Below are 15,295 nucleotides of genomic sequence, written 5' to 3' on the forward strand. Positions count from 1 at the left end.
AAAGGCGAGTTTCTTATGATTATTTGTAACTATGGGCCGTATTACAAGTCACAAGTCGAATCCGAGAACACGTTATGTCAGGCCGGGTCACTGGAGGTCAGGTCAGGTCACGTCAACTTATGTCACATTAGCAGGTCATCAGAACTCGCGGGGGAGAGGGGAGAGGGGGCCTGCTGTCACGTTCAGCATTACCTTATAAACAGGTAATTTGAAGGTGTCTTTTATGTTGTTATGTTTATTGTTGTCATTGTTGTGGCTGTCGCTGTTGTTGTTGTTGTTGTTGTTGTTGTTGTTGTTGTTCTCTTATTCATCCTGAACTCTGTAGTGACTCAAAACTTTTCGGATTCGATTTGTAACGTGCCCCCTAAACCAAACTCTGTAGGAACCCAAAACTTCTCGGATTCGACTTGTAATGTGGCCCCAAAACCAAACTCTGTAGGGACTCAAAACTTCTTGGATCCGACTTGTAATGTGGCCCTAAACCAAACTCTGTAGGAACCCGAAACTTCTTGGATTCGACTTATAATATGGCCCCTAAACCAAACTCTGTAAGGGCCCAAAACTTCTCGGATTCGACTTGTAATGCGGCCCAATACGTATATGATTTTCAAGGTAATAACATGAACACTTTAGTCCCCGCTCATTGGCACCACCCACTCCCAAACACAAGGCGAGTCTCTAATCATTACTTGTGAATAAAGTGTTTAAAAGGTTCAAGTAACATGGAAACGCCCTCGCTCCTTGGTTCCCTCCCTTGACAACCGACAGCCATTTGTACGTATTGAGATTGCTTGGCACATCTAGACTATAAAAATATATCCAACATGATTCTTCAAAGTTTTGTGCATGCCTTTACAGCCTAATGAATCCCTGCATTTGCCTCATCAACAACTTTCAATAAATACATTCTTACAACAATAAATAAATACATGTAATATATATGTGCCTAGAATATCTTAATATCAATATCATTAAAAGTTTACAACATAACGGGAATCTTCAGCTACATAAATTACACATAAATATGTTTACTCTTATAAATATCTCTATAAATATATTAATATATATATACTTTTGTTTTAGCAATTATTAAAACATATAATATTCTCTATTTCTGTCTTGTTGATGTCCACAGCAAAGAGACGCTTGTAAATACACACAGGCTGCTAACACACTCCAACACTGGCCTTTCAACCCTCACACGGCTGCCTGAACTCATATTTTGCCGGACTAATCATTCACAAGTTCACAAGCTGCTGATTAATCTCTAACACAAGCCCTGCAACCCTCACAAGCCTGCCTGTACTGATAGCTTGTCAACCCAATCATACACAAGTTCACAAGCTGCTGATTAATCTCTAACACAAGCCCTGCTACCCTCACAAGCCTGCCTGTACTGATAGCTTACCAGACCAATCATACACAAGTTCACAAGCTGCTGAAAACCTCCAACACAAGCCCTGCAACTCTCACAAGTCTATCTGTACTGCCTCTTTCCCATATCAATCATTCACAAGTTTACAAGCTGCTGAAAACCTCCAACACAAGCCCTGCAACTCTCACAAGTCTATCTATACTGCCTGTTTCCCATATCAATCATTCACAAGTTTACAAGCTGCTGAAAACCTCCCCCATAAGCCTGCCTGTATTGCCTCTTTCCCAGATCAATCATTCACAAGTTTACAAGCTGCTGATTAACCTCCAACACCAGCCCCGCAACCCTCATAACCCTGCCTGTACTGCTAGCTTGTCAACCCAATCATTCACAAGTCCACAAACTGCTGAACCTCCAACATCAGTCCTGGAACCCCCATAACCCTGCCTATTCTGCCCCTTTCCCACATCAATCATTCATAAGTTCACAACCTACTGAACAACCTCCAACATCCGACAATTTTTTCCTCCCTCTCCCTTGTCACACTTCCTCCTCCCTCCTTTCCTCTCTCCCTTCCTCCCTTACGCACCCCTTACCGGAATCACATCTTGACAAACTCCACCTCACGTCTGTTCTTCATAACCCTGCCTGTTCTGCCCCTTTCCCAAACCAATCACTCACAGGCCAGAGATGAAGGCAAGCCGAACACTTCCACCTCATAACAACCCTTCACTCCTTGCCTTCACCTTTAAATGTCCGCTTTTTCTACTTAATACCTGATAGTAAAGAGATTTCCTGTATGTCTTCCTCAAATTTATTACCTTCTCTATCAACACCAAACACTATGCAAGTTTTCGCAGTGTAGCAGACCCTCCATTGAGTCCCAAATTCATGAATCTCACTGATATAACACCACTACTTTGCTTGAATTTCTTTGGAACCTACGTCATATTAATTGAGGGTTTACTGTATCTTTTGTTTGGTTCAGAAGCTTACAGACTTGCGGTGGTGGACTGAGGAACCTGACTCGTAAAAGCATACAGAACCACGTACATGAAGGTTGAAGGACTGTCGCTTCCATCCCCTGCAGATTAAACATTACTCTTCACTATACTCCTTCACCTTCTATATCTTGTATGCACAGAGCAATCACCTAAAATGAGGGTTAAAGGACTGTTTCTTCCATCCACGCTAGGCTATACGTTCTCCTCACTGTATTCCTTCACCTCGTACCTCTTTTCTACACAGTGCAGTCACCTATATGAGGGTTGAGGGGCTGTCACTCCCATCCACCGCAGGCTAGAGATCATCCTCCATCTCATCCGAAACGTCCGAGCCTGAGTTGTAGCCGACCTGCTCCCGCCACCAGTCCCGCACCTCCCCAGACCCTGAGGCCGAACGGGGCAGCACGGCCTTGATGTCGCTGCTTATCTGCCCCGTGAGTCCGATCGTCACGCCCTCTCCGCCCTCGCTCAGGTGGGGCAGGTTCTTGTTGCCTCCTGATAGCATGGAAACCAATACTTATTTTGCTCTGTCACAAGATTACTTTACACATGCCAACACAGATACACTGCTCAGGCACACACAACTCAAAAATAAAGTGAAGGGTAGTTGGTGAATGTTCTGAGCAGCTAATAATGTGAGTGGGCATTGTAAGCAACTATTGAATGAAGAGATGGGAGGGAAAACAATTGATACATCTTTAAAAATGGTGAAAACACAATACCTATACACATGCAAAGATACACTGTCCAGGCAATACACAACTTAAAATATAAAGTGATGGGTAGTTGGTGAATGTTCTTAGCAGCTAATAATGAAAGTGGGCATTCTGAGCAACTATTGAATGAGAAATGGGAGGGAAGCAATTGAAATATCTTTAAAAATGGGGAAAACACAACTCACTTGCAAAGATACACTGTCCAGGCAACACACAACTTTTATAGAGATGGGTAGTTGGTGAATGTTCTGAGCAGCTAATAATATGAGTGGGCATTCTAAGCAGCTGCTGAATGAAGAGATGGGAGGGAAAGCAATTGAAACACCCTTTGGAATGGTGAGGAAGATGCTTTGAGCTGCTACTGAATGAACAAAGAGGAGGGGCAGTGAGGAATAAATGGGAAAGGGGGAAAGGTATTTTGAGCTGCTAATGAGTGTATGAAGGGCTGGGATTGGGGAAAGTAACAGTAATAGTAATAGTAATGGTAATAACTTTGGGAATGGAAGCAGGTTTGAGTCATCCATAAGAACTTAACTGGGCTATCAGCCTATCATGGACTATTTCCCCAGACCTTGAGACCCCCACATTATAACAGATGCACACAGCTCCTGATAAATGATGAATGTATGAAGGGCTGAGATAGGAAGCAATGGTAGTATCTTTGAGAACAGAAGCAAGTTTAAGACATCCATACGAACTTACTGGGCTATCATGGACTATTTCCCCAGACCTTGAAACCCCCACATTATAACACAGATGCACACAGCTCCTGATAAATGATGAATGTATGAAGGGCTGAGATAGGAAGCAATGGTAGTATCTTTGAGAACAGAAGCAAGTTTAAGACATCCATACGAACTTACTGGGCTATCATGGACTATTTCCCCAGACCTTGAAACTCCCACATTATAACACATACACACAGCTCCTGGTATAAAACAAGACCCCCTCACGCACCTGAAGGCCTGTTTTTCCTGGTCTTGGAGTCATGGCGCGCATGCTTCTCTCCGCGCTGGGAGGAGTCTGAGGGCGTGGGTGCCAGGAACTTCCTCCCTCCGTCGCGCAGGCTGCTCATGGATTCTGTGCGTGTCATGATCATCCCCTTCTTCCTCTCCCTGACGCGATCACCCTCCTGGAAGTGATTGGTATTAGTACAGAGGATCGTTATTTACTGTAGTGTGTTTCTTAGTGTGTTATGTACAGGTAACTCGATTTACGCGAGTACTGCGTTCTTGAAGAGATCGCGTAAATCAAAAACAATGTAAATCAAACAAGAGGTAGGTTTCTGTCGAAAAATAAAAACCGTATTTTTCAGCGTATAGCGCGCACCTTTTTCACATAAAAAATGCCTGAAAGTTTAGCCCTGCGCCTTGTACGCCGAATGTACAAATTTTTTATGATTTTTTTCTTCTTTCATGGTGTTTTTAAGGGTCTTTTTTTGTCTTATCCAATAATGGCAAACTTTCCTTTATCATTGTATATAATCCTTCATAGTCCGTAGCTGTCTCATAATATGTTACCATAGAATACAGGGTGATCTAATAACTACTATACAAAATTGAAATCGATGGAGGATTGCCCATGCCTTGTTGTTATCCCGTTTTTCCGTCGGGCGCCATTTGTATGATCTTGATCTTGATGTCACAGGTGGCTTGATTGTATGACTAAGGAGCAGTACAAGCTACATAAAAAATCATATTGGAAAAAAATATCCATGTGTTCATTATTAATTATTAATATTAGTGAGAATAATGGGGTAAATATGATATCAGAAACTGTACATCATGAGTCTTGTACGAGGAGATATTTCGCGCAATACCAGCCAGGCCGCCATTTGCATTGTTTACAAACCACACAACCACACCCATACAACAAACAGCTGCATGGCGCGTGTCACCAGAAACGTGTGAATTGTCTTGCCTAGTTCTCTGTCATAATCTACGAGTGATGGTGGGAATAATATGCTTATTTACTTCATTCAGTGGAGAGAGAGAGAGAATATCCATATCACCGAGATATCCACTCAGGCACTCAGTCTCAGCCTCGCTCGTGTGAGGAAGAAATGAGAGACACCATGAGTGGCTAGCTAGTATTGGTACCGGTACCGAGCAGTCTGGTACCGGTACTGTACCATATAGCTAGTACCGTTAGTACCGGTACCTGCCCACCCCTATTGTTAAGTAGTGTGGCAGCGTGGGTACTGTATTGTTGTTCGAGTGGCGCGCGGGAAGAACTGAGCTCTGCTGTGTGGCCGCGGCACTATGTGAGTCCAGTTGCGTGAGACATCTGGTGGCCACTCCATAAAATATCGCGTATAAGTGGAAAAAACGTGTAAATAAATTTTTTTGGGGGATTTTGGACCCCGCGTTATTTCAAAAACGCGTAAACCAAACTCGCGTAAATCGAGAGTTACCTGTATCTCTGTGTCTCATTATCTTGTTTGAGTAATGAAGTAAAGGGGAGACTGAGCTTTCAAGTTACATCTTCAAAGAGACATACAGGTATAAGCCCTTCCCTTAACCTCTACTAGTTGGTGTCTCGATCATTGTATCTGTTTCCCATTCACCCATAGAGGTATAGACAGAGGAGAGACAACTACAGAGATAGGTACAATAACTCACCTTGATCTATGTTAGCTGACCTCATACTGTACTGTGCCTAACCTAACCATGAAAAAGGAGACAAAAAAAAAACTCCCCCTGGTCTCTGTTCAACCATAAAGGAATACACAAAGAGAGACAACTAAATTGACAGGTACAAACTTACAAAGACACCTTGATCTATGTTGGTTGACTCCATACTGTACTGTACTGTGCCTAACCTAACCATGAGATAGGAGACAAAAAAAGCTCCCCCTGGTCTCTGTTCAACCATAAAGGAATAGATAGAGACAACTAAAGAGATAGATACAAAAACTCACCTTGATCTCTGTTAGTTTGATATCATATTGTACTGCACTGTGCCTAACCTAACCATGAGATAGGAGACAAAAAAAGCTCTCCCTGGTCTCTGTTCAACCATAAAGGAATAGATAAAGAGAGACAACTAAAGAGATAGATACAAAAACTCACCTTGATCTCTGTTAGTTTGATATCATATTGTACTGCACTGTGCCTAATCGACCCTTGAAAGAGGAAATAAAAAGAACGACATTCCACCAAAAAGACAGTAACAAGGACTTCCATTGGATTGCCACCGAATAATCCTTAAAAAAATTCTACCACTTTTCCTTATGGAGATCAACAGTTTGGATTTTTTTATGTCCTTTTTTATGCTTGGCCTTGAGTGCTTCCTCTAGTATAAAGATAAATAAAATTGGACTCCCATTCTACAGCAGCATCAGATTTTATAATGCAGAAGAGAGTACCAGAACACCTCTCCACCCATAATTGACCTCTCTCTGCCCTCTTGTTCCGTTTTCTTTTGTTGGAGTGGTATCTAGCGAGCCTTTAAGTTCCCATTTTTGTTTCTCGCCCTTGAGCTGCCTCCCTCGTAAAAAGAAATGCAAGAGTACATAAAGAAATGAAAGGAAAAGAGGAAGATACAAAACACTAGTAGTCTTCAATTCACTTCTTTCCCTCCTCTCTTCTTGTCTTTCTCTTCCTCATTCTTCTTTCTTATATTCCCTCTTCCTTTTCTCTCCTTCTTCTCTCCTATCTTCTCCCTTCCTTCTTTACTGTTTCATTCTTATCTTCTAACTATCTTTTACTTTCTTCATCTTTCCGCAAGAACAGATAAAAAAATGAGCCTCTATGGAAGGGAAAGATACGAACACTCGCCTTTGCCTCGGTCTCCTTCTCCTTGTCCTGCGTTTGTGTCTTCTTGTCCTCGTGCAGGCCCATCAGCGGGTCGTTTGTGGCGCGCAGGCTCACCAATAAAGACGTCTGCTCCTTTTGCTGTGGAAGTCATGTGCTGTTAGTAAATTTGCAAGGACACCACTTTACTTATTGTCACTTTGAAACTAGAATGTGCTGTCTCTAGTACCCACTATGTAACTCGCTTGATCACCTGTTTCACCCTTTCCCTCTAACTCAAATCAATGTAGTGCTTAAGGGAAAATAAGGATGTTAAATGAAAAGAAGAGGATGAAATGCAGTGCTTGTATATACATAGTTATGCCTGCAAGGTGGATAGTTTAATAACATTGCCTAACCATTTATCTGTAAGGAAAATTATGAAAACAGAATCTTTTTCATGCCATTTCCCTGCAAAAAAATATAACCTAGACAAGTGTTTGCAGTGGATCCATCTAAATGATACAACAGTACTTCCATCTGGCAGCAGAATCTAGAGACCTTGGAAAGAGATCCATTGAAATAACGTGTACAAATAGGCAAAAATAGATGGTGATGTCATATACAATCACATCTTTTATCCATCAGCCATCAACAATGTTTGGAATGTTTCGTTTAGTCGGCGCAACATCTGTGGTCATATGCCGGAGAGAGACAGGAGGGGAAGGAATTATAGGAGAAAGGAACAGATCCCAGGAGATGGGACACAACCCCCGATTAATACCTGGTACCCATTCACTGCTGGGTGGACAGGGACATAGGGTATCGGAAAAGCCGCCCAAATTTTTCCACTCCGCCCGGGAATCGAACCCAGGCTCTCTCAGCTGTGAGCCGAGTGTGCTAACCACTGCACCATGAAGCCCCCTCAGCCATCAACAGCATTCACTCTTAACTCACTGCACGGTTCCGCTTGAGGCAGTTGTCCAGCCAATTCCGGATGGTCTGCTTGGCCACCTCCTCCTCAATGATGTACTCCAGCTCCTCGCGGGCCAGCAGTTCCTCCAGCTGAAGAGACTTGCGGATGTCAACACTTCGGTAGGACAGCATGCTGCCAAGAGGAGGGAGCTTGTCAGAGGGTAAAGAGGACAAGGAGAATGATGACCGTTTCCAAATATATATACGTGAATAATAATAATAACCTAACCTAACCTAACCTAACTTTAACTTATTTTCAACTGCACTGATGTAAAAAGAAGGAAAGAAAGAAAGAAAGAAAATGTAAGAAAAGATAAATAAATAAAGAAAGAAAGAAGGAAATTATCAAAGAAGAAAAAAATAAAGAAAGCAAAAAGGAAAAAATAAAGAAACCAAGAAACAAAGAAAAAAAATATATAAACCCAGAAAAAAGAAAAAAGAAAGAAAATGTAAGAAAAATAAAGAAAGCAAGAAAGAAAGAAAGAAATTATAAAAGAAGAAAATAATAAAGAAAGCAAGATGGAAAAAAAAAAAATGCAAGAAACCAAGAAAGAAAAAGAATTATAACCCCCTCACTTGAGCACATCGTGGAAGGTGACGTCATCCCCGTTGTGGAGGCGCTCCAGCTCGTAACACATGTGCTTGAACAACAGCCGGTCCTTCTCGGGGTCCACCTCAAGGCGCCCTTTGAGAAGCCGAAGGATGAACTTGACCTGCCGAGTAATTATACAGCGTTAGTGAGCCATTCTTTCCTATTTGTCTTTTGTTTTGACTTTACACCCCTTTGACCTGCCTCCCTATCTGTAATTATTGTTTGTTAGTGGGTCGCTCTTCTCTATTAGTGGCTTTATTAACGCATTAGCAGCGACGGGCCAAATTTGTGCCATGATAAAGACCCCCCAAAATAGATGATGCATAAACTGATCACAAATACGTTGATACATATTATGAAATGGTTTGCGTGAGTGATGATTTTTTCTCATTTTTCTCGCTTAGAGGGGCCTTTAAGAAACACGATCCCTGCTGCTACTGGGTTAATGTCCTGTTCCCTCCTACAACTCCTATTGAGGGTGTGGTCATGGCTAAGGTTTCTACATCTTGCTTCTTGAGTACATAAAAGGCAATGATTTTCACTTTACACATGTTTTTGAGGGTGTGGTCATGGCTAAGGTTTCTACATCTTGCTTCTTCACAAAAAAAAGGAAACAATAATAAAAAAAGCCCGCTACTCGAAAAGCCCGCTACATGTTAAATCTACCTCTCTGTCTATAGCTTTAATGCCCTGTTCCCTCCTAAAACTGGTATTGAGGGTGTGGTCATGGCTGAGTTTACTTATCTTGCTTGCTGATGACATAAAAAGAAACTGCATTCAGACTGGGTATTCATCACTTTAAACTGTATTTCTACTCTTCTGACTGTACCTTTCTGACGGGGATGACGCCTCGCTGGTTGACATCCACTACGTTCCAGGTGTTTTGGAAGTTGCGGATATCAGCGTAGGACAAGAGAGCGTCCTCTTCATTGGAGTAGAACAACGAGAAGTTCTCCATGATGATAGCTGGCAGACAGAAGGGCGATTGACTAGGGTTAGTTCCTTGGTCATGATACAGTAGGAAAAGAAACATTTAGTCGAAGTTTTATTCTGGAAATTCACCGATAATGTAGACTTTTTGAGAGGGAAATGTGAGACTCAGTTTTATTTATTTATTTATTTATTCTTTTTACATCAGAGGACATGGCTTAAGGGAATAATAAAGAGTACAAAAAAAAAAAAAAAAAAAAAGCCCGCTACTCGCCGCTCCTATAAGAGATAAAATTAAAAAGTAGCCAAAAGAGAGGTCAATTTCAGGTGGAGAGGTGTCCTGATACACTCTTCTTGGTGACGGTTAATATACTGAAATTGTACCCATGTTCTCTCATTGCCAGTGAAAGAAAAACCCTTTAATTTATCTGAAAACAACTAATGATGCAGTTTGTTGTGGAGAAAATATGAGACTTAGGGTGCAGAATAAACCTTAATTAGTCACCAATTCATTTTTTACACATGTTAAATCTAGCAAGAGAGAAGGAAAGAAAGAAAGAAATTATAAAAGAAGGAAGTAATAAAGAAAGCAAGAAGGAAAAAATAAAAAAAGAAAGAAACCAAGAAAGAAAAAATATATAAACCAAGAAAGAAAGAAAAAAAGGAAGAAAATGTAAGAAAAAATAAAAAGAACAAGAAGAAAAGAAAAAAATTATAAAAAAGAAAATAATAAAGAAAGCAAGGTGGAAAAAATAAAGAAACCAAGAATCCAAGAAAGAAAAAAAAATTATAAACCCCTCACTATAAATAAAAAGCCCGCTAAGCACTGCAATGGCAAAAAGAGAGGGTCGGTTTCAAATGGAGAGGCATCTTGATACTTTCCCGGCTAGTCATTGAACCGTGACCTCTGATGTAAAAAAAAAAAAATATATAAATAAAAAAAGTCACAAACACTCACCCACTAGCAGGTTCAGGACGATGTAGGTGATGATGACGTAGAAGGAGCAGAAGAAGATGAGGGACCCGGTGAAGTTGCCGCAGTCTGTCTCCCAGTAGTCAACCCCCGGCGTGCAGAAGGGCGGCGCAACCATACAGTCGTGCATGATCTTGTTCCAGTCCTCCCCGGTCACGATGCGGAACAGGAGCGTGATGCCGTTGGTGGCGGTCTGGAAGTTGGCTTGCCTGACGAGAGGGAGGGAAAGAATTAGAGCATATTAATTTATTTTTAGTCACTAGAAATCAATATCAATTCTCATAAAAACACAGAGAGAGAGAAAGAGTAGGCTATGCTATCTTACATCATTGCAACTCAATATCAGTTCTCATAAAAACACAGAGAGAGAGAAAGAGTAGGCTATGCTATCTTACATCATTACAAATCAATGTCAATCCTCATAAAAAACCGAGAAAGAGAGCAGATTATATTATATTTAGTCACTACAAATCAATATCAATTCTCATAAAAACAAAGAGAGAGAGAAAGAGTAGGCTATGCTATCTTACATCATTACAAATCAATATCAATTCTCATAAAAAACAGAGAAAGAGAGCAGATTATATTATATTTAATCAGTAGATATCAATATCAATTCTAATAAAAAACAGATAGAGAAAGAGGATAGGTTATGTTATATTAAGTCATTATATATCAATATAAATTCTCACTGATAAACAGAGATAGGAGAGCAGATTACGCTATTTTTAGGTACTAGAAATCAGTTTTAATTCTCAAATCATGTTCAAAACTCAACCCAACTAAAGCGTTTCATATATCTAACTCCTTATAAAGCCTCAAACTTGCTTCCATTCCCAAAGATTTCACCGTTTTCATCCCTTCAGGGAGATAAATTGCAGCCTCATGAGTGATTCTTCCACATATATAGTACAGAAGCTTTCTCAAACTACCACCAAGGTCATAAAACTACCCATGGAAATGCCTAACACAACTCCTACGAGCTTTGTCAAGTGAATGTGCGTAGGTGCCAAAATGTTTAGCCCCTTGACTGCAGATTTCCTACAAGAGTGGAACAAGAAGTGGCTGCTACAATTCAATGAAGAAAAATGTAAAGTCATGCACCTTGGGAGGGGATATCCAGCACACAAATACAACATGGGAAACACTCCACTATCCACCACAAACGCAGAGAAAGACCTGGGAGTATTTTAACCAGGCTACCAGTGAAAGCGAAATCCATGCCATTCACAGCGGACGGGTTAAGAATATGGCACTTCAACCTTACACACAGCCCTCCACTCACCTCCCAATGCCCTCGCCATACTTGACAGTCCCAAAGAGGATGCAGCCGGCCAGGGCGTAGGAGAGGATGAGGAGGAACATGCCCATGATGATGAAGAAACTCTTGTACACCGACACGCCCACCGTCAGCATCAGCATCTTGAGGGTGGCGTGCTTCCCCGTGATGGTGAAGAACCGCAGGATGTTCACCATGAAGCCGAACATGTGTGACTCGTCCGTCTGAAGCAAGGCAGAGAGGGCAGAGGTGAGCAACAGATTTATGACGGAACAACATACATTTAAACAAGAAGATATAATAGACGGGAAGACAGAACAGAGGCTTTTGGAAGGTAGAGGAGAGTTACCAATTCAAGATATACAAATAAAAATGTAAATAAAAATTGAGCAACAGAACTCATTATATTATACAGAAAGTCTCATTTAGTAAGGTTTGGTTAAGTTTAGGGTATCTTCAAACACATGACAGCCAGCAACTTAAGGTATGAATCAACAAAGAATGAGGTCACTTTGTTATATAGAAAGTCTCATTTGTAAGGAGGAATAGATGATTTTTCTGAGCCAATATGTATGTTAATTGTTCAGGATTTTGTTAGGTTAGGTTAGGTTTAGGGTATCTTCAAACACATGATAGCCAGCAACTTATGGTATAAATAAACAAACAATGACCTCACTTTGTTGTATAGAAAGTCTCATTAGTAAGGAAGAATATATGAATTTTCAGAGTCAACAGAGTAACTGTTTGGGGTTTTGTTAGGTTAGGTTAAGTTTAGGGTATCTTCAAAAACATGATAGCCAGGATCTTAGGGTATAAATCAACAAAGACTGACCTCACTTTGTTGTATAGAAAGTCTCATTAGTAAGGAAGAATATATGAATTTTCTGAGTCAAGACCTATAGTAACTGTTTGGGGTTTTGTTAGGTTAGGTAAGGTTACGTTTAAGGTATCTTCAAACACATGATAGCCAGGATCTTATGGTATAAATCAACAAAGAATGACCTCACTTTGTTGTATAGAAAGTCTCATTAGTAAGGAAGAATATATGAATTTTCTGAGTCAAGACCTATAGTAACTGTTTGGGGTTTTGTTAGGTTAGGTTAGGTTAGGTTAAGTTTAGGGTATCTTCAAACACATGATAGCCAGCATCTTGTGGTATAAATAAACAAAGAATGACCTCACTTTGTTGTATAGAAAGTCTCATTAGTAAGGAAGAATATATGAATTTTCTGAGTCAAGACCTATAGTAACTGTTTGGGGTTTTGTAAGGTTAGGTTAGGTTAGGTTTAAGGTATCTTCAGACACATGATAGCCAGCAACTTATGGTATGAATCAACAATGAATGAGGTCTTTTTGTTATATAGAAAGTCTCATTTGTAAGGAAGAATAGATGATTTTTCTGAGTCACGACGTATGGTAATTGTTCAGGGTTTTGTTAGGTTAGGTTAAGTTTAGGGTATCTTCAAACACATGATAGCCAGCACCCTATGATACAAATCAACAATGAATGACCTCACTTTGTCGTATAGAAAGTCTCATTAATAAGGAAGCATATATAAATTTTCTGAGTCAAGACCTATAGTAACTGTTTGGGGTTTTGTTAGGTTAGGTTTGGTTAAGTTTAGGGTATCTTCAAACACATGATAGCCAGCAACTTATGGTATAAATCAACAAAGAATGACCTCACTTTGTTGTATAGAAAGTCTCATTAGTAAGGAAGAATATATGAATTTTCTAAGTCAAGACCTATAGTAAATGTTTGGGGCTTTGTTAGGTTAGGTTAAGTTTAGGGTATCTTCAAACACATGATAGCCAGCATCTTGTGGTATAAATAAACAAAGAATGACCTCACTTTGTTGTATAGAAAGTCTCATTAGTAAGGAAGAATATGTGAATTTTCTGAGTCAAGACCTATAGTAACTGTTTGGGGTTTTGTTAGGTTAGGTTAGGTTAAGCTTAGGGTATCTACAAACACATGATATCCAGCAACTTATGGTATGAATCAACAAAGAATGAGGTCACTTTGTTGTATAGAAAGTCTCATTAGTAAGGAAGCATATATGAATTTTTAGAGTCAAGACCTATAGTAACTGTTTGGGGTTTTGTTAGGTTAGGTTAGGTTAAGTTTAGGGTATCTTCAAACACATGATAGCCAGCATCTTGTGGTATAAATAAACAAAGAATGAGGTCACTTTGTTGTATAGAAAGTCTCATTAGTAAGGAAGAATAAATGAATTTTCTGAGTCAAGACCTATAGTAACAGTTTAGGGTTTTGTTAGGTTAGGTTAAGTTAGGTTTAAGGTTTCTTCAAACACATGACAGCCAGCATCTTATGGTATAAATCAACAAAGAATGACCTCACTTTGTTGTATAGGAAGTCTCATTAGTAAGGAAGAATATGAATTTTCTGAGTCAAGACCTATAGTAACTGTTTGGGGTTTTGTTAGGTTAGGTTAGGTTAGGTTAAGTTTAGGGTATCTTCAAACACATGATAGCCAGAATCTTGCAGTATAAATAAACAAAGAATGACCTCACTTTGTTGTATAGAAAGTCTCATTAGTAAGGAAGAATATATGAATTTTCTGAGTCAAGACCTATAGTAACTGTTTTGGGTTTTGTTAGGTTAAGTTTAGGGTATCTTCAAACACATGATAACAAGCATCTTGTAGTATAAATAAACAAAGAATGACCTCACTTTGTTGTATAGAAAGTCTCATTAGTAAGGAAGAATATATGAATTTTCTGAGTCAAGACCTATTGTTTGGGGTTTTGTTAGGTTAGGTTTAAGGTTCACCTGCACAGTATAGTTGAGGATGATCCACACCACCCCCAGCGTGGTCACAAACAGGTCATAGCGGTTGCGTCGGCTCTGCCAGTAGCCGCGCGGGGTGAAGGCGATCAGCTTCATCACCACCTCCACCACAAACACCAGGTTCAGGAGGGACGACACCACCGCCAGGGTTCTCGTTCGGTCCTCCTCCTCCTCCTTCCACTGAGAGGAGAGAAAAGTGTTAGATGGTGCAGTTGCTAGATCTCCTTTTCCTTGAGCTGCTTCTATCACTGTAATGAAAAATAATAATAATCACAGCATCTTAATCTGGTAGCTGCAGGGATCATGTTTCTTAAAGGCCCCTGTAAGTGAAAAAAAATAGAAAAAATCATCACTCATGCAAATTGTTTCATAATACATATCAAAGCATTTGTGACCAGTTTATGCATCATCTATTTTGCCGGGTTTATATCAAGGCAAAAATTTGGCCCGTCGCTGGTACACGGTAAAGCCACAAATTTGGTCCCTCGCTGCTACCAGGTTAAGTACAGTGGTGTGATGAGTTATGTGCTTAATTGGTTCCGTTATAATGTGAACAAAACCAGAATCTGTGAAAGTTGGGGCATAAATTCTAGGAAAAAAAAGAGTAACTGCCTCTAGACTCAACTGATGCTCATCCTTGTGTCCCCATTCCTTGGTCCCTGGTCCTTATATTCAGTAATTTTAGTTATCAGTGTACTGCTGTAACTACACTACTGGCTACTCTAAAGAAAATGATGTAGCTCTAATGTAAACTCTCTCGACCTCTCCTTTGGCTACTCTTTACTTTTTACTTTTGTGGGAGCGGCGAGTAGTGGGCTTTTTTTCTCTTTTTTTTGTAATCTTTTTGTTGCCCTTGAGCCGCGTCCTTTGATGAAAAAAAAGAAAAAAGAAAACTATATATGAAT

The 15,295-nt window shown here is 40.1% G+C and overlaps 1 protein-coding gene across 8 annotated transcripts in view; it reads right to left on the bottom strand.

Moving 5' to 3' along the window:
• Window positions 1-15,295, bottom strand: part of LOC126999355 (sodium leak channel NALCN-like) — a 41,020-nt gene that overhangs the window by 1,425 nt on the left and 24,300 nt on the right. For 5 of the 8 annotated variants that reach the window (XM_050861889.1, XM_050861891.1, XM_050861892.1 and 2 more), the window contains exons 24-32: window positions 14,373-14,570; window positions 11,585-11,802; window positions 10,285-10,508; window positions 9,226-9,362; window positions 8,381-8,517; window positions 7,787-7,937; window positions 6,875-6,991; window positions 4,053-4,227; window positions 1-2,874 (exon numbers count right to left, since the gene is read on the bottom strand). The exon at window positions 1-2,874 is cut by the window's left edge and continues 1,425 nt beyond it. In XM_050861889.1, the coding sequence (XP_050717846.1) occupies window positions 2,675-2,874; window positions 4,053-4,227; window positions 6,875-6,991; window positions 7,787-7,937; window positions 8,381-8,517; window positions 9,226-9,362; window positions 10,285-10,508; window positions 11,585-11,802; window positions 14,373-14,570 (1,557 nt within the window). In that variant the 3' untranslated portion in view covers window positions 1-2,674. The remainder of the gene's footprint in view (window positions 2,875-4,052; window positions 4,228-6,874; window positions 6,992-7,786; window positions 7,938-8,380; window positions 8,518-9,225; window positions 9,363-10,284; window positions 10,509-11,584; window positions 11,803-14,372; window positions 14,571-15,295) is intronic. The other 3 variants (XR_007753263.1, XR_007753264.1, XR_007753262.1) reach the window with 3 other exon arrangements.

Source organism: Eriocheir sinensis, chromosome 16 (genome assembly GCF_024679095.1).
Source record: "Eriocheir sinensis breed Jianghai 21 chromosome 16, ASM2467909v1, whole genome shotgun sequence".
Classification (NCBI taxonomy): domain Eukaryota; kingdom Metazoa; phylum Arthropoda; class Malacostraca; order Decapoda; family Varunidae; genus Eriocheir; species Eriocheir sinensis.